General features: G+C 42.5%; 1 protein-coding gene across 1 annotated transcript; it reads left to right on the forward strand.

Annotated features, from left to right (window-relative positions):
• Positions 1 to 53: 53 nt before the first annotated feature.
• NANP (N-acetylneuraminic acid phosphatase) lies at positions 54 to 17973 on the forward strand. Its single transcript, XM_072793585.1, has 2 exons — positions 54 to 203; positions 16644 to 17973. Exons 1-2 carry the CDS (start codon positions 114 to 116, stop codon positions 17298 to 17300), a joined length of 747 nt encoding a protein of 248 aa, XP_072649686.1. The 5' UTR covers positions 54 to 113; the 3' UTR covers positions 17301 to 17973.
• The last annotated feature ends 1241 nt before the right edge of the window (positions 17974 to 19214 follow it).

Below are 19214 nucleotides of genomic sequence, written 5' to 3' on the forward strand. Positions count from 1 at the left end.
TTCCGGGCCGCGGGGACCTCCTCACGCGGGCGGCGGGCGGCGGGCGGCGGGCGGCGGGGGCGGGGGCGGCGCGGGCTGCGGCAGGTCGGCGCCCTGAGCCTCCGGCTGGCGGAATGGTGCTGAACCGGGTGCGAGCCGTTTTCTTCGACCTGGATAACACCCTCATCGACACGGCCGCGGCAAGCAGAAGAGGCATGCTGGAGGTAACTTCCCGACTCCCGCGGTCCGCGCCCGCCCCGCATCCGCGCTTTCCTGACCCTCGCTGGCCTCCCACCCCGACCTTTCCACTGCCAGGTGGCCCCGGAGGCACTGCCTTCTGTCCTTGGAGAGGCATCCGGTGCCGGGAGGGCAGGTGGGCCGGGCTGCAGGCGGTGGTGCCCGCTGCGGCTGCCGCCTTCCCTAACGCCCTGGGGCTCCCCGGGCTCTGAGAAGCGGGGTCTGGAAGTTGTGGCCAGGCTGCGGGACCGGGAACGCTGTTGCTCATCCTGCCCACACACAACGCCAGGCTCTCCGCGCTTGACCCCCGGGGATGGTAGTCCCCACGCTCGGTGGGCTTGGGTTCATCGTGGAGGAAACCCCAGAAGTTACACAGCCGTCTGCGGCAAGCCTGCACTTAGTTGACTTTTTTTTTTTTTAATTTTTATTTATGATAGTCACAGAGAGAGAAAGAGGCAGAGACACAGGCAGAGGGAGAAGCAGGCTCCATGCACCGGGAGCCCGACGTGGGATTCGATCCCGGGTCTCCAGGATCGCGCCCTGGGCCAAAGGCAGGCGCCAAACCGCTGCGCCACCCAGGGATCCCACTTAGTTGACTTAAGAGAGTTTTCTCCGCAGAAATTCAGTCTCCCTGCTCTAAGTGTGACCCTAGGTTTCCTAAGTGACTGACGTTCTTAGTCCGTGCTTGCCAAGAGCATCTCTTTCATGGGGCATTGTTCAGCAGCATTCTCTTCTTTATACACCCACAAATGCTGCCTCAGATCTCGTCCAGCCCCAAATCCACCCCTGGTGGCTTGCTTCTGCCTTCAGCTCTAGGGAGAAAACCAAGGATTATCAAATGGGAAAAACACCGTTTCAGAAGCTCATACTTGAACTCTGGGAGTCCCAACCACTTTCTGCTTCACTAATTAGGTTTTGACTCCCTGGATCTTTTTTTTTTTTAAAACCCCCCCCCCCCCAAAGGTGGGGCTGGACTGTGGCCCAACCTCAGGATGGTGAGATCAAGACCTAAGCCCATGTCAAGAGGCTTGATGCTTACCTTACTGAGCCATGCAGGTGCCTCAGGTTTTGACTCCCTGCACCTTCATCCTCTGTCTTGATACCTTCCACTCCTGCATATTCAGGTCTGTCCCACATTTAAAAAATAAAAAAGAATGCCTCAGGGGATCCCTGGGTGGCTCAGCGGTTTAGCGCCGCCTTCAGCCCAGGGCGTGATCCTGGAGTCCCGGGATCGAGTCCCACGTCGGGCTCCCCGCATGGAGCCTGCTTCTCCCTCTGCCTGTGTCTCTGCCTCTCTCTCTCTCTGTCTATCATGAATGAATAAATAAATAAATCTTTAAAAAAAAAGAAAAGAATGCCTCCCTTGAGCCCTTCTTCCTTCACTAGATGATACCTGTTTCTCTTCCGGCCTTGTTTTTTTGTTTTTTTGTTTTTAATTTAAATTCAAGTTACTTAGTATATAATGTTTTATTAGTATATAATGTTTTATTAGTTTCAGGGGTAGAATTTAGTGATTCATCAGTTGCATATAATACCCAGTGCTTTTTTTTTTTAAGATTTTATTTATTCATGAGAAACAGACAGAGAGGTAGAGACACAGGCAAAGGGAGAAGCAGGCTCCATGCAGGGAGACCGACACAGGACTTGATCCCAGTTCTCCAGGATCATGCCCTGGGCTAAACCGCTGAGCCACCCAGGCTGCCCAATACCCAGTGCTTATTACATCAAATGTCCTCCTTCATGCCCATTACTCATTACCCCATTTTCCAACCCACCTCCCCTCCAGGATTGCTCTCTAGAGTTAAGTCTCTCATGGTTTGCCTCCCACACTTTTTTTTTTTTTAATCTTATTTTCTTTCACTTCCCCTATGTTCATCTGTTTTGTTTCTTAAATTCCACAAATCATGAAATCATGTGGTATTTGTCTTTCTCTGACTTATTTCGCTTAGCATAATACCTTCTAGCTCCATCTGTGTCATTGCAAATGTCAAGATACCATTTTTTGATGACTGAGTAATACTCCATTTTACGTATATACCACATCTTCTTTATTCATTCATCTGTCAATGGACAGCTGGGCTCCTTCCATATTTTGGCTACTGTGGGCATTGCTGCTTTAAACATTGGGGTGTATGTGCCCCTTCAAATCACTCTGAATTATTTGGATAAATACCGTGTAGTGCAATTGCTGGGTCTTAGGGTAGCTCTGTTTTTAACTTCTTGAGGAACCTCTGTTTTCCAGAGTGGCTGCACCAGTTTGCATCCCCACCAACATTGTAGGAGAATTCCCCTTTCTCCACATCCTCGCCAACATCTCTCGTTCCCTGAGTTGTTAGTTTTAGCCATTCTCACTGGTGTAAAGTGGTATCTCATTGTGGTTTTGATTTGTATTTCTCTGATGCCAAGTGATGTGGAGCATTTCTTCATGGGTCTGTTGACCATTTTCTTTGGAGAGGAGTCTATGTTTTCTGCCCGTTTCTTGACTGGATTGTTTGTTTCTTGGATGTTGAGTTTGAGAAGTTCTTTTTTTTTTTAAAAATTTTTATTTATTTGTGATAGTCACAGAGAGAGAGAGAGAGGCAGAGACACAGGCAGAGGGAGAAGCAGGCTCCATGCACTGGGAGCCCGACGTGGGATTTGATCCCGGGTCTCCAGGATCGCGCCCTGGGCCAAAGGCAGGCACTAAACCGCTGCGCCACCCAGGGATCCCGATAAGTTCTTTATAGATCTTGGAAACTAGCCCTTTATCTGATATGTCATTTGCAGATATCTTCTCCCATTCCATAGGTTACATTTTAGTTTTGTTGACGGTTTCTTTTGCTGTGCAGAAGGTTTTTATTTTGATGAAATCCCAGTTGTTCATTTTTGCTTTTGTTTCCCTTGCCTCTGGAGACACGTATAGCAAGAAGTCAAAGAGGCCAAGGTCAAAGAGGTTACTGCCTGTGTTCTTCTCTAGGATTTTTTTTTTAAGATTTTATTCACAAGACACACACAGAGAGAGAGAGAGAGAGGCACAGACACAGGCAGAGGGAGAAGCAGGCTGCACGCAGGGAGCCCAATGTGGGACTCGATCCCGGGTCTCCAGGATCACACCCCTGGCTGAAGGTGGCGCCAAACCACCGAGCCACCTGGGCTGCCCTTTCTCCAGGACTTTGATGGATTCCTGTCTAACATAAGTCTTTCATTCATTTTGAGTATATTTTTGTGTATGGTGTAAGAGAATGGTCCAGTTTCATTCTTCTGCATGTGGCTGTCCAATTTTCCCAACACTGTTTGTTGAAGAGATGTCTTTTTTCCATTGGACATTCTTTCCTGCTCTGTGGAAGATTAACCATAGAGTTGAGGGTCCATTTTTGGATTCTCTGTTCTATTCTATTTTGATCTATGCGTCTGTCTTTGTATTGACAGTCATGTTTTTCAAAAGAAATCTATATACATTATCTCCACATCTCTACTTTTATTTATTCTTTTATCTCTTGACATATAACATTTCTTCGTGCTACTTAACGAAATAGTCTTGCCAGGTCATTAGGCACTTCCCAAATTGCCAGAATCAATGGATATTTTAAGTCTGTTCTAATGACTTTGCTGTGGCATTCCATACTATGGACTGTCCCTTTCATTTTCATACTCTTGACATGAGGGTCACCACCCTGTGCTATATTTCCTCCAGTGTCTCTAGCTGCCAATAGTATATATTTACTTGTGTGTTCTTGCACAATATTGCAATTAAATTCTTGGTTTAGGCCAAATCATACTATAGGCTAAGAATTCATGCTTTAAAATCAGGCATGAACACAGCTTGAATCACAGCTGAAAGTGCCTGAACAGTTACCTAACCACTGGAAATCTTAAATCCTTATTTAAAAATTTGAAAGGTAGGGATCCCTGGGTGGTGCAGCGGTTTGGCGCCTGCCTTTGGCCCAGGGCGCAATCCTGGAGACCCGGGATCGAATCCCACGTCGGGCTCCCGGTGCATGGAGCCTGCTTCTCCCTCTGCGCCTCTCTCTCTCTCTCTCTCTCTCTCTGTGACTATCATAAATAAATTAAAAAAAATTTTTTTTGAAAAAAAATTTAAAAATAAAATAAAAATTTGAAAGGTGATATTAGTCCTCAGTGTCCTTATCAGACTTAGTTTAATGCATAGGAAGTATATAGCATCCAAATGTATACATGATGAATTGTACTATTCACCCTGTCACCCAGTGTGTCCTCTCCTGCATATCCCCCCGCCCCTCATCTTAAAGGTGGACTTGTCTGTCTCCTAGACTATTGCTCTGATAGTGTCTCCAAGCTCACTCTGTCCAGTTCATCTTCCACATTCCTGAAAAAAGGTCAGATTGTATTTCTCCCTAGTTTATACCAACACTGTATTTTGTTCAAGATACAATATCAAAAGATACTACAGTTAATTTCTGCAACTCAGATGCCTGCAACTTAATAGCTTCTTAAGAAGAAATAAACTATGTTAGTCATATTCATCTGATCCATGGTAAATATTGAATGAATAATGAATGTACAGATGGATAAAAATCCAGGTCTTCAGACTTGGTTCTGTTGCCACCTCTTTATAAACATCCTATTAAATGAGCAGAATTGAGTTGTGTGCTTTTGACTCTACAAGGAGTGCTTTGTCACATAAGAATACAACGCCATCCGTAAATGTTGGAATATTCAAAAGTAACATACCAGCTTTCATATATACTCTGATTTATGAAAGGAGAAAGGGAAGAAAGGTCTAGACATTGCCTTGGGCTTGGGAAGAAGGAGTCATATACTGACTATATACATCTGTTTAGTTGTTTTTTTTTTAATCTTCTGGGAAACTTATTTCTTTCTACCCTCTTCAGGCCTTTCTTTCATTGTCACTACCCAAGAGGAAGCTGTCCACACAAATTTGGAGTTTCTCAGTGAACAGAGCAGAAAAGATTTCTGCATTTCTGAGTTTACTTTCTAGTGGTGGTTGACTGGGAACATAATACATCAAATGTATTATTATTCGTAAGTATGTTCGGAAAAGAGAGGAGAATGAATTGCAGTTTATTTTAAATAGGTTGGTCAGGTAGGTCACTTAGAGTAGATGATGTTTGAAGAAAGACTTGGACTAAAACTAACAGGAGGGCTGCTTGAATTGTTAGGCTGTATGTGTGGAGGCAATCATATTTTGTGAGCATGTATTTTTTTTAAGATTTTATTTTAATTTATTTTAGAGTGAGCACAAGCAGGGGGATGGGCAGGGAGAGGGAATCCCAGGCAGACCTGAGACCAAGTGCAGAGCCCAATGTGGGGCTTGATCCCAGGACCCCAAGATCACGAGCTGAGCCTAAATCAAAAGTCAGGTGCCCAACCGACTGAGCCACCCATGTGCCCCTGTGAACATGTATTGTTAACTCAGGTTTATTTGGAATTCAGCCACTTGATATCATGTCATAGTGTTATTGTATTATATAGTTCCCATACTAGCCTTCAAAAGGGTTTAAGTTCTGATGATAGGGTCCAGAGAGCAGGTTAGAAGGCTACAGTTTCCTTTTTTTGTATGGGTTAAGATGAGACTTAAATAGAGTTTTGAAGCAGAAGCTTCAGTTTCTCTTATATCTACAAATTGATACCCCCTGTCCCCTTCACTTTTTTTTTTTTAATAGATTTTATTTATTCATGAGAGACACAGAGAGAGGCAGAGACACAGACAGAAGGAGAAGCAGGCTTCCATGCAAGGAGCCTGACATGGGACTCAGTCCCAGGTCTCCAGGATCACACTCCGGCCTGAAGGCAGCTCTAAACCGCTAAGCCACCTGGGCTGGCTCCCCCCCCTTTACTTTCTTAGGGCCCCTTTCTTCAGACCTCTAGGTCCTTGGTGGGCTTAATTGTATTCAGAATCCTTTTCAAGCCCGCCTTGTCCCTTGCACAAAATGTCATCACGCCTCCAAGTTAGAGATCATTTTCCTCCACCCCCAATTCAATCAAAACTCCCATTTTCTCAATGCAATGTTTATACTAGTAATAATATGAACTAATTCTACTTAGGTGTTTTTTGTTTCTATTGAAGTATAGTTGACACACAATAGTGTTACACTAGTTTCAGGTGTACAACATAGTGATTGAATAGGTGTTATTTCTGTTTTAATAATATGTAAATGACTGGTAAGCTTTTTCCAAAAATATTTTTTAATATTTTATTTATTTATTCATGAGAGAGAGAGAGACCCAGACATAGAGAGAGAGAGAACCAGAGACATAGGCAGAGGGAGAAGCAGACTCCATGCAAGGAGTCCAATGTGGGACTCGATCTCAGGACTCTGGGGTCATGCCCTAAGCTTAAGGCAGATGCTCAACCGCTGAGCCACTCAGGTGTTCCTTTCCCAAAACATGTTAAAGTTAAATATTATGTGTGGCCCCAAATGAATTTATAATCAGTTGCTATGTGAAAAAAATGGGAAAGTTAATTCAGAGGACATAATGGGAAGAAATTTCAAAACTTGACAGTGGTATGCTATAGATTTACAAATGCCCCTGAAAGGTGAACTGATTTTGTTTTTTCAGAGCCCTAAGGACATGTAAAATGAATTGCTAATTGTAGTAATAGGAATTTGAACATTTATTGAGCACTCTCTGCTAACTATGAGCTAGCACCTATTTAAGCTTAAGCACTGTGGACTTCTAGAGAGGCCTGTGGACTTCTAGAGAGGCCTGTGTTCTTTTATTGTATAGCAATAGGTTTGCTAAAACTTTACAGTCACCCTTCTATCATAGCTCAAGAAATTCAACTGACATTGTTAGAAAAGATGGTGACATTAGCATGAAGGCTGTAAAAACCTGGTTTGTTAATTGAAATTTAACTTTGCCTTCCTCTAAAATTCTTAGGGATATTATATTTTTCTTGAATTAATAAGACTTTTCTTAACTATTGCATTTTTTTATGAGCACAAATAACCTAAACAATATTTCTTTTACTTCTTATGTGATTCTTCTATTTAAAGGAAGAAAAATGTGTCTTTTAATCTCTTTCTTCTCTTCAGTAGGTAAATTGAGTGTCTGGTATGAGTAGCATTGTTCCCTATATAGTTTAAAACACGTTTTAACTTGTTGGACCTCAGCAGACAGTTTTTAGTCCCAGCTATGCGCACTGCACTCATCATCCAAAGATCCAAAATTGTCTTGGCATTGTCAACTTTCCCCAGATGTCCCTAAGACAGGGACTTCAAATGCAGGTAGTCCATTTGGGAGGTGATCCTTGGAAGTGCCATAGAATAGTGGTGGACTCATATGAGGAAGGTAGAGAATCTAATAAATGAGCAGGTTGCTGGAATGAACAGTTGGGGAACTCTGGTAGACAGCATGCAGAGCATGCTTCAGCTTTCCCTCCCAAGGGATAAGAAAGCTGGGATATTGGGTCACCTTGGTGGCTCAATCAGTTAAGTGTCTGCCTTGGGCTCAGGTCATGATCCCAGGGTTCTGGGATTGAGCTCTATGTTGGGCTCCCTGCTCAGCAGTGTGTCTGTTTCTCTCTCTCCCTCTGCCTCTCTACCTGCATTGTTCTCTCTCTGTCTCTCTCTCTCTCTTTCTCTCAAACAAATAAATCTTAAAAAAAAGAAAGAAAGAAAGAAAGAAAGAAAGCAAGGAAGCTGGGATATTAACCTACCAATTTCTGCCCCTTGTTGGTTGAGGCCTGCTACCAGGGCACTACTTCACCCATTTGTGTGCATGGGTGCTCCTATGGTCAAATAAAGCCCTTAGACTGAGAAGCCCAATGACTTACTTAACAGTATGAAGCCATTGGCATGTGTGGAAATAGTGTATGCCAAGGGGATTTGGGTAGCATCTGTAGCAGCCTGAGATTGAAGGCCCTTTACTAACCAGTTGCAAACAGGCTCTCCAGCCTCATCTAATAGGATCCTCTTTTAGGATCCTCCCTCACATGTCTTACATTTCAGCTTGAACTCAGCTTCTCACTGGGAAGTCACCTTTCCCAGTTCTCAAAATTCTAAGCTCTATATCTTTGTTCATGCTATTCCTTCTGTCTAGAATCATTACATCCTCCTCCCATACCTACCTTATAGACTTGGTAACACTTTGGTTTAAGTGTTACTTTCTCTGCCAAGTCTTAATCTGGTACCCTGTGGAATGACTTGCTTTTTACATTTTCTTTCTGCTGTTGTTTACATGACTGTCATACCACTCAACCCAGCATTTATGGTGGTTGCACACCTGCTTATTTTCCCCACTAAATGTTATGAGGGCAACAAACCCAGCCTCCGTTGCCTAATACAATAGCGTAAAGGCAAGCATGTGTGCTTTGGAAGTAGGCAAGTGTGGATTTAAATTCCAGCTCAGGCAAGTTACTTAGTTCTTATTTTCCATTTCCTCATCTCAAAAAGGCAGGTAAGTCCCTTGCAGAGTCATGGAAAGGTTAGATATAATATATGTGAGCATTAGGCACAATGCTCACCACATTAGGGTCGCAGATGTTAGAAGACAGGCCAAATGGAAAAGAACCTAACGTAATAAAAGCCAAGATAAAAAGTTGTGGGAATATGAGAGGGAGCATGTAATCTGATGAGGGATTCAGAATCAGTGTAACAAAGGATGACTCAGAACTCCTTGGGCAGCCCCGGTGGTGCAGCGGTTTAGCGCCGCCTGCAGCCCGGGGCGTGATCCTGGAGACCCGGGATCGAGTCCCACGTCGGGCTCCTTGCATGGAGCCTGCTTCTCCCTCTGCCTGTGTCTCTGCCTCTCTCTCTCTGTCTCTATGAGTAAATAAATAAGATCTTAAAAAAAAAAAAAAAAAAGAACTCCTTGAAGTTTTTTATCTGGAAAAGTAGGTTTGGAAGAAGCACTGGGTTGTTAAACTGCTGAAATCACGGAACATATTGGATTCTATTAGAACTGAATACATGTGGTTTTTTTTTTAATAAATTTATTTTTTATTGGGGTTCAATTTACCAACATACAGAATAACACCCAGTGCTCATCCCCTCAAGTGCCCCCCTCAGTGCCCGTCACCCATTCACCCCCGCCCTCCTCCCCTTCCACTACCCCTAGTTCGTTTCCCAGAGTTAGGAGTCTCTATGTTCTGTCTCCCTTTCTGATATTTCCCACACATTTCTTCTCCCTTCCCTTATATTCCCTTTCACTATTATTTATGTTCCCCAAATGAATGAGAACATATAAGGTCTGTCCTTCTCCGATTGACTTACTTCACTCAGCATAATACCCTCCAGTTCCATCCATGTTGAAGCAGATGGTGGGTATTTGTTGTTTCTAATGTCTGAGTAATATTCCATTGTATACATAGACCACATCTTCTTTATCCATTCATCTTTCGATGGACACCGAGGCTCCTTCCACAGTTTAGCTATTGTGGACATTGCTGCTATAAACATTGGGGTGCAGGTGTCCCGGCGTTTCATTGCATCTGTGTCTTTGGGGTAAATCCTCAACAGTGCAATTGCTGGGTCATAGGGCAGGTCTATTTTTAACTCTTTGAGGAACCTCCACACAGTTTTCCAGAGTGGCTGCACCAGTTCACATTCCCACCAACAGTGTAAGAGGGTTCCCTTTTCTCTGCATCCTCTCCAACATTTGTGGATTCCTGCCTTGTTAATTTTCCCCATTCTCACTGGGGTGAGGTGGGATCTCATTGTGGTTATTTGAATTTCCCTGATGGCAAGTGATGCAGAGCATTTTCTCATGTGCGTGTTGGCCATGTCTATGTCTTCCTCTGTGACATTTCTGTTCATGTCTTTTGCCCATTTCATGATTGGATTGTTTGTTTCTTTGGTGTTGAGTTTAATAAGTTCTTTATAGATCTTGGAAACTAGCCTTTATCTGATATGTCATTTGCAAATATCTTCTCCCATTCTGTAGGTTGTCTTTTAGTTTTGTTGACTGTATCCTTTGCTGTGCAAAAGCTTCTTATCTTGCTGAAGTCCCAATAGTTCATTTTTGCTTTTGTTTCTTTTGCCTTCGTGGATGTATCTTGCAAGAAGTTACTGTGGCCGAGTTCAAAAAGGGTGTTGCCTGTGTTCTTCTCTAGGATTTTGATGGAATCTTGTCTCACATTTAGATCTTTCCTCCATTTTGAGTTTATCTTTGTGTATGGTGAAAGAGAGTGGTCTAGTTTCATTCTTCTGCATGTGGATGTCCCATTTTCCCAGCACCATTTATTGAAGAGATTGTCTTTCTTCCAATGGATAGTCTTTCCTCCTTTATCGAATATTAGTTGACCATAAAGTTCAGGGTTCACTTCTGGGTTCTCTATTCTGTTCCATTGATCTCTGTGTCTGTTTTTGTGCCAGTACCACACTGTCTTGATGACCACAGCTTTGTAGTACAGCCTGAAATCTGGCATTGTGATGCCCCCAGATATGGTTTTCTTTTTTAAAATTCCCCTGCTATTCGGGGTCTTTTCTGATTCCACACAAATCTTAAAATAATTTGTTCTAACTCTCTGAGGAAAGTCCATGGTATTTTGATAGGGATTGCATTAAACGTGTAAATTGCCCTGGGTATCATTGACATTTTCACAATATTAATTCTGCCAATCCATGAGCATGGAATATTTTTCCATCTCTGTGTCTTCCTCAATTTCTTTCAGAAGTGTTCTATAGTGTTTAGGGTATAGATCCTTTACCTCTTTGGTTAGGTTTATTCCTAGGTATCTTATGCTTTTGGGTGCAATTGTAAATGGGATTGACTCCTTAATTTCTCTTTCTTCAGTCTCATTGTTAGTGTATAGAAATGCCACTGACTTCTGGGCATTGATTCTGTATCCTGCCATGCTACCAAATTGCTATATGAATTCAAGCAATCTTGGGGTGGAGGCTTTTGGGTTTTCTATGTAGAGTATCATGTCATCGGCGAAGAGGGAGAGTTTGACTTCTTCTTTGCCAATTTGAGTGCCTTTAATGTCTTTTTGTTGTCTGATTGCTGAGGCTAGGGCTTCCAGTACTATGTTGAATAGCAGTGGGGAGAGTGGACATCCCTGTCTTGTTCCTGATCTTAGGGGAAAGGCTCCCAGTGCTTCCCCATTGAGAATATTTGCTGTGGGCTTTTCATAGATGGCTTTTAAGATGTCGAGGAATGTTCCCTCTATCCCTACGCTCTGAAGTGTTTTGATCAGCAATGGATGCTGTATTTTGTCAAATGCTTTTTCTGCATCTAGTGAGAGGATCATATGGCTCTTGGTTTTTCTCTTGTTGATATGATGAATCACATTGATTGTTTTACGAGTGTTGAACCAGCCTTGTGTCCCAGGGATAAATCCTACTTGGTCATGGTGAATAATTTTCTTAATGTATTGTTGGATCCTATTGGCTAGTATCTTGTTGAGAATTTTTGCATCCATGTTCATCAGGGATATTGGTCTGGAATTCTCCTTTTTGGTGGGGTCTTTGTCTGGTTTTGGAATTAAGGTGATCCTGGCCTCATAGAACGAATTTGGAAGTACTCCATCTCTTTCTATCTTTCCAAACAGCTTTAGTAGAATAGGTATGGTTTCTTCTTTAAACGTTTGATAGAATTCCCCTGGGAAGCCATCTGGCCCTGGACTTTTGTGTCTTGGGAGGTTTTTGATGACTGCTTCAATTTCCTCCCTGGTTATTACCCTGTTTAGGTTTTCTATTTCTTCCTGTTCCAGTTTTGGTAATTTGTGGCTTTCCAGGAATGCGTCCATTTCTTCCAGATTGCCTAATTTATTGGCGTATAGCTGTTCATAATATGTTTTTAAAATCGTTTGTATTTCCTTGGTGTTGGTAGTGATCTCTCCTTTCTCATTCATGATTTTATTAATTTGAGTCTTCTCTCTCTTCTTTTTAATAAGGCTGGCTAATGGTTTATGTATCTTATTAATTCTTTCAGGGATCCCTGGGTGGCGCAGTGGTTTAGCGCCTGCCTTTGGCCCAGGGCGCAATCCTGGAGACCCGGGATCGAATCCCACGTCGGGCTCCCGGTGCATGGAGCCTGCTTCTCCCTCTGCCTGTGTCTCTGCCTCTCTCTCTCTCTCTCTCTCTCTGTGTGTGTGACTATCATAAATAAATTTTTAAAAAAATTCTTTCAAAGAACCAACTTCTGGTTTTTTTTTTTTTTTTTTTTTTTTTTTTTTTTTTTTTTTTTTTTTTTTTTTTTTTTTTTTTTTTTTTTTTCCAACTTCTGGTTTTGTTGATCTGTTCCACAGTTCTGGTCTTGATTTTGTTGAGTTCTGCTCGAATCTTTATTAACTCTCTTCTTCTGCTGGCTGTAGGATCTATTTGCTGTTTTTTTTTTTTTTTTTTTTTTTTTTTTTTTTTTTTTTTTGCTGTTTTTTCTCTAACTCCTTCAGGTGTAAGGTTAGCTTTTGTATTTGAGTTCTTTCCAGTTTTTGAATGGATGCTTGTATTGTGATGTATTTCCCCCTCAGGACTGCTTTTGCTGCATCCCAAAGATTTTGAACGGTTGTATCTTCATTCTCATTAGTTTCCATGAATCTATTTAATTCTTCCTTAATTTCCTGGTTGACCCTTTCATCTTTTAGCAGGATGGTCCTTAACCTCCACGTGTTTGAAGTCCTTCCAAACTTCTTGTTGTGATTTAGTTCTAATTTCAAGGCATTATGGTCTGAGAATATGCAGGGGACGATCCCAATCTTTTGGTATCGGTTCAGACCCGATTTGTGACCCAGTATGTGGTCTATTCTGAAGAAAGTTCCATGTGCACTTGAGAAGAATGTGTATTCAGTTGAGTTTGGATGTAAAGTTCTGTAGATATCTGTGAAATCCATCTGGTCCAGTGTATCATTTAAAGCTCTCCTTTCTTTGGAGATGTTGTGCTTAGAAGACCTATCAAGTATAGAAAGAGCTAGATTGAAGTCACCAAGTATAAGTGTATTATTATCTAAGTATTTCTTTACTTTGGTTATTAATTGATATATTTGGCAGCTCCCACTTTCGGGGCATATATATTGAGGACTGTTAAGTCCTCTTCTTGGATAGATCCTTTAAGTATGATATAGTGTCCCTCTTCATCTCTCACTACAGTCTTCAGGGTAAATTTTAGTTTATCTGATATAAGGATGGCTACCCCTGCTTTCTTTTGAGGACCATTCGAATGGTAAATGGTTCTCCAACCTTTTATTTTCAGGCTGTAGGTGTCCTTCTGTCTAAAATGAGTCTCTTGTAGACAGCAAATAGATGGGTCCTGCTTTTTTATCCAGTCTGAAACCCTGCGCCTTTTGATGGGGTCATTAAGCCCATTCACGTTCAGAGTTACTATTGACAGATATGAGTTTAGTGTCATCATGATATCTATTCAATCCTTGTTTTTGTGGATTGTTCCACTGGACTTCTTCTCAAAGGGGAATTTTAAGAGTCCCCCTTAAAATTTCTTGCAGAGCTGGTTTGGAGGTCACATATTCTTTTTCAGTTCCTGCCTGTCTTGGAAGCTCTTTATCTCTCCTTCCATTTTGAGTGAGAGCCTTGCTGCATAAAGTATTCTTGTTTGCATGTTCTTCTCATTTAGGACCCTGAATATATCCTGCCAGCCCTTTCTGGCCTGCCAGGTCTCTGTGGAGAGGTCTGCTGTTACCCTAATACTCCTCCCCATAAAAGTCAGGGATTTCTTGTCTCTTGCTGCTTTAAGGATCTTCTCTTTATCTTTGGAATTTGCAAGCTTCACTATTAAATGTCGAGGTGTTGAACGGTTTTTATTGATTTTAAGGAGGGGGGATCTCTCTATTTCCTGGATATGAATGCCTGTTTCCCTTCCCAGGTTAGGAAAGTTTTCAGCTATGATTTGTTCAAATACATATTCTGGCCCTCTGTCCCTTTCGGCACCCTCGGGAATCCCAATCTTCCTCAGGCTGTCGTTTATTTCCCTTAATCTATCTTCATGGTCTTTTAATTGTTTGTCTCTTTTTTCCTCAGTTTCCCTCTTTGCCATCAACTTGTCTTCTATGTCACTCACTCGTTCTTCCACCTCGTTAACCCTCGTCGTTAGGACTTCTAGTTTGGATTGCGTCTCATTCAGTTGACTTTTAATTTCTGCCTGATTGGATCTAAATTCTGCAGTCATGAAGTCTCTTGAGTCCTTTATGCTTTTTTCTAGAGCCACCAGTAGCTGTATAATAGTGCTTCTGAATTGGCTTTCTGACATTGAATTGTAATCCAGATTTTGTAACTCTGTGGGAGAGAGGACTGTGTCTGATTCTTTCTTTTGAGGTGAGTTTTTCCTTCTAGTCATTTTGCTCAGTGCAGAATGCAAAAAACAAGTTGTTTTGGGAAAAGGAGAAAACGAGAGGAGAGAAAGAAGGAGAGAAAAGAGCAAAAGAAAAAAGAAAATAAGAGAAGAAAAAGAGAAAGAAAAAGAAAGGAAAAAAGGGTGGGGGAAGCAAACAAATCAAAAAGCAAAAAACAAACACGGGGGAGTATCTTCTGATTCTGTATACTTTAAGTCCATTGACTTCCCCTGGATCTTGTCCGTCCAGCTGGTCTTCTGGGGGAGGGGCCTGTTGTGCTGATTTTCAGGTGTTACCACTTGGGGGAGCTGCCCTGCCCCCTGCCTGGTGCAGGGCTCAGTGGGGGTTGTTTACCCCGTGAGGCCCCAGGAGGAACAACCCCGGTGGCGGGGCCAGCTCTGGAAACCTGGAGTCAGCCCCCGCAGTAGCTCCGGAGCTCTCAGTCTGCAGGACCTGGAGGCTCCCGGCGGGGCCGCTGATCTGCTCAGCTCGGGCAGGAGCGTCCTTGCTGTCCTGGGCCCTCCGGGCCTCTGCCTGTCCCGGGGGAGGCCGGCTCCTGGGCTGTGTCCCGGCGCCCTGTGCCTCCGGGGCCTGCGCTGCTGGATTCGCGCTTCCGCCCCGCAGCCCCCTCCGGGGAGCCGCCCCCGAGCCCCCCGAGCTGCTCCCGCCCCGCAGCCCCCTCCGCGGAGCCGCCCCCGAGCCCCCCCGAGCTGCTCCGGGTCCCGCCGTGCGCGCTGCAGCCCTTAGGGAGCTCGGCGCACTCTCCCGGGGCGCAGGTGTCTGTTAGTGTCCCCGGGAGCCCGAGGGCATCCCCGCCCTCCTGGGTCCTGCTCTAACTCCCTGCGGGCGTCTTTCCGCCCAGGAAGGTCGGTGCAGCTCCTGCTCCTCCGGGACGGGGCTCTCCTGTCCTGGGGACACTCGCCCCGGCCTCAGTCCAGCTCCTCGCGGGCCCCTCCCCCTTGGAGGCCTTTTGCTTCTTTATTTCTTTTTCCCCGTCTTCCTACCTTGATAGAAGCGCGAACTCTTCTCACTGTAGCATTCCAGCTGTTCTCTCTTTAAATCTCAGGCCGAATTCGTAGATTTTCAGGATGATTTGAAGGTTATCTAGGTAATTTGGTGGGGACAGGTGATTTGCGGTCCCTACTCTTCCGCCATCTTGCCCCTCCCCCCCCCTTTTTAAGATTATTTATTTATTTATTCATGAGAGACAGAGAGAAAGGCAGAGACACAGGCAGAGGGAGAAGCAGGCTCCATGCAGGGAGCTGGACGTGGGACTCAATCCGGGGTCTCCAGGATCACTCTCAGAGCTGAAGTCAGCGCTAAACTGCTGAGCCACCCGGGCTGCCCACATATTTTTAAAAGTATAGAATTAGTCTCATTTTATATGGTAATGAGTTTAGGCCTCAAAATACAAAAAGATAAGAAAAGGTTGGATGAACCAGCATTATTTCTGGGAAGACCCTAAATGATGGTTGTGAGGAATTTAAAATGTTTTACTGAATTTAAACCTGTTTTGTTTCTGTTTCTTCATAACCAGAATGAATGGTGGTGGACTGCCAAATGAAAGTTTTATGAACTATATCTGAAGACACTTCTTAGAATAGAAATTGGTCAAAAATATGAATGAGGGATGTCTGGGTGGCTCTGACATTGAGCATCTGCCTTTGGCTCAGGGCATGATCCCAGAGTCCCAGGATCAAGTCCCACATCAGGCTCCCCGCAGGGAGCCTGCTTCTCCCTCTGCCTGTGTCTCTGCCTCTGTGTGTGTCTGTCAGGAATAAATAAATAAAATCTTAAAAAAAAAAAATATGGGGAAGCCTGGGCAGCTCATTGGTTTAGCTCTGCCTTCGGCCCAGGGCCTGATCCTGAGGTCCTGGGATCAAGTCCCACATTGGGCTTTCTGCATGGAGCCTGCTTCTCCCTCTGCCTGAGTCTCTGCCTCTCTCTCTTTGTCTCTCATGAATAAATAAATAAAATATTAAAAAATATATATATATATATGAGTTGTATAACATGATTGGGAGATCTTCCCTCTGGTATTCTTTAAAATTTAAACACAAGACCAATTCCCACCAGAAATGGTGTGGTAATAAAGCTGCCTTAGGGCAGACACATGGAGTTGGAATCTCTACTTTGGGATTATAGCAAAATAGCTTCTCAGGGCATGACTATACTTATAGTCACCCAAAGTGTGTTAATGGAGTTGTTTTCCTTTATTTAGGTGATAAAGCTTTTACAATCAAAATACCACTACAAAGAAGAGGCTAAAACCATCTGTGACAAAGTTCAAGTTAAACTCAGCAAGGAATGTTTTCATCCTTCCAGTACATGCATTACTGACCTAAGGACTTTACACTGGGAGGAAGCAATCCTTGAAACGAAGGGTGGTGCAGCCAATAGGAAATTGGCTGAAGAATGTTATTTCCTGTGGAAATCTACACGTTTACAGCATATGATACTAGCAGAAGATGTCAAAGCCATGCTCACTGAACTTCGGAAAGAAGTCCGCCTGCTTTTATTAACAAATGGAGACCGACAGACCCAGAGGGAGAAGATTGAGGCTTGTGCCTGCCAGTCCTATTTTGATGCTATCGTTATAGGTGGAGAGCAGAAAGAAGAGAAACCAGCACCTTCCATATTTTATCATTGCTGTGATCTCCTTGGACTACAGCCTGGGGACTGTGTGATGGTTGGTGACACACTAGAAACCGATATACAAGGAGGCCTCAATGCAGGGCTGAAAGCAACAGTCTGGATAAATAAAAATGGAATAATGCCACTGAAGTCTTCCCCCATGCCACATTATATAGTTTCATCTGTGCTAGAGTTACCTGCTGTCTTACAAAGTATAGATCGTACAGTCAGTATGTCAACTTAAAGCATAGAAAAGGGCATGATTATGTATTTTAGGGTCAAATACAGGTTTTGAACTAAGAAAAGTTAAGGCATTCCATGTATTAAGACCCAGTTCTAAGAATAATTTTACTTACAGTTTAATAGCCAGCCAACCACTGACTGGCATTTATATCTGAAAATCCAGAGCACATTAATAAATACAACTTACTAGTTATTAGTAGTGTAATTCAGAAAACTTGAGGAAATCTATTATTTGTTAATCTGTGACTTGAGGTTTTTGAAAAATTATTTTATTAATCTTTTAGCATCTTGGATCCATGAAGATATCAGACAAGATAGCTTATACATGGATGCACAAATACAGGTTTTATGTTCTGTCTTAAAAATAGATATATTTTTAAAATAGATATTCTAGATATTCTAAAACAGATATATAATAGAGATTTATCAGAACAATTGGATCTGGATAATAGGAAATAAGTGCTAAGTCACATGCCAATCAAGGCATTCCATAGTGAAATTATTTTGCATATTTTCTTTTTAAAAACATCTACCATATTTTTGTCTACTTTGAATGTATACATTCTTTTATGAATCGTTTTTCTGCATGACCTTTTTTGAGGGGAGGGGGGATAATTTTCCTATGGTGTATACATGACAAATAAATTTCTCCAGTAAAAAAGCTGTTAAAATCAGCATATGGTGCTCCTTCTCCATGACATTTTCGCATCTTTCTAGAGTGCACTTATAGATTATTATTAGTCTTTACCTCTTACAGAAGTATTTTTACAATCTTTTCCCAGGTACACAATGGGTCCAAGGGACTAGACTTCCTGGCTGGTGATAAGTAGAAGTCACATGGCACCAAAAGTCATTTTCCTTGTGTGGGTACCTCAGAGGTACAGCATAACTATGCTGCTCTTCCATAAATTCTTTATTGACTGAATAACTTGACCTGTATGATGAAAACTAATAGGAAATTACGTTTTGCTATGAATAATTTCAGGGTGCCATTTTAATATAATTTAAGTGGCTTTTGGTGTTACCATCTGCCTTACATCTCCTATTTTGCAAATTTTAGGAAATATATCCTGTTTCCAATTTCTATATCCAACTCAGTGTTTAAGCTTATTAATTAATGACTAAGAACATCTTGCAACTAGAAAACTTTTTCTAGGCCATTAAGCTAGACAGTCTCATGACTTCACCAACTTGGAGTAAAATGGTTAAGGAAAAAGAATAATTTGGGTTGGTTTTTGGCAGGTTTTTTTTTTTTAACTTTTGTATAAGAAGCTACTAAGGTAAAATATTAGGCTGTTAGAATATGTATAGCTATAACTCCTCTGATTATAATACTTAGGTTCTAGATTATGCCTATTCTTATTTCTTTAGCCAGTCATTTCCTGTTCACTGCCAAGAACAGGATTCTCTGCTATTGTGCAAATGTCCTGTTGTGTTTACTTTTCACTCTTAATTTTTAAAACTGTGATTGTACCCTTGACTGTCCCAGAATGTTGTTGCTATAAAGCTAACCATTTGTGAACAGGGTATGTATGTGTATAGTTACAGGTATGGTGCCCATGTGACCTTGATTATAATTTAGCTATTTAAAAATTATTAAATTGGATGATCTTGGCAGGAAAATTATGTGTATGATTTTTCTAATAGATGCATGATGCCTAGGGTTTGTCCTTCTAGCTATCCCACAGGATGGATGTAGGCAATGTCGCATTCAGTATGCTAACCAGAGAAGGTCCCTTGCTTCTAGATCGTAGTGACAGATCTCAGCAAGATAGTTCCTACAATGCTACAATGTCAAGTGAGCAGTTCTTCAGCAAAAGTTATGGGGAGGCGGCTGTGGTTTGTTTCCTTGTCCTTCCAGTTTGTATTCAGTATGTGCAGTAATGCAATATTGCATTCCATTTGCATCCTTCCT

Source organism: Canis lupus, chromosome 22 (assembly GCF_048164855.1).
Source record: "Canis lupus baileyi chromosome 22, mCanLup2.hap1, whole genome shotgun sequence".
NCBI lineage: Eukaryota > Metazoa > Chordata > Mammalia > Carnivora > Canidae > Canis > Canis lupus.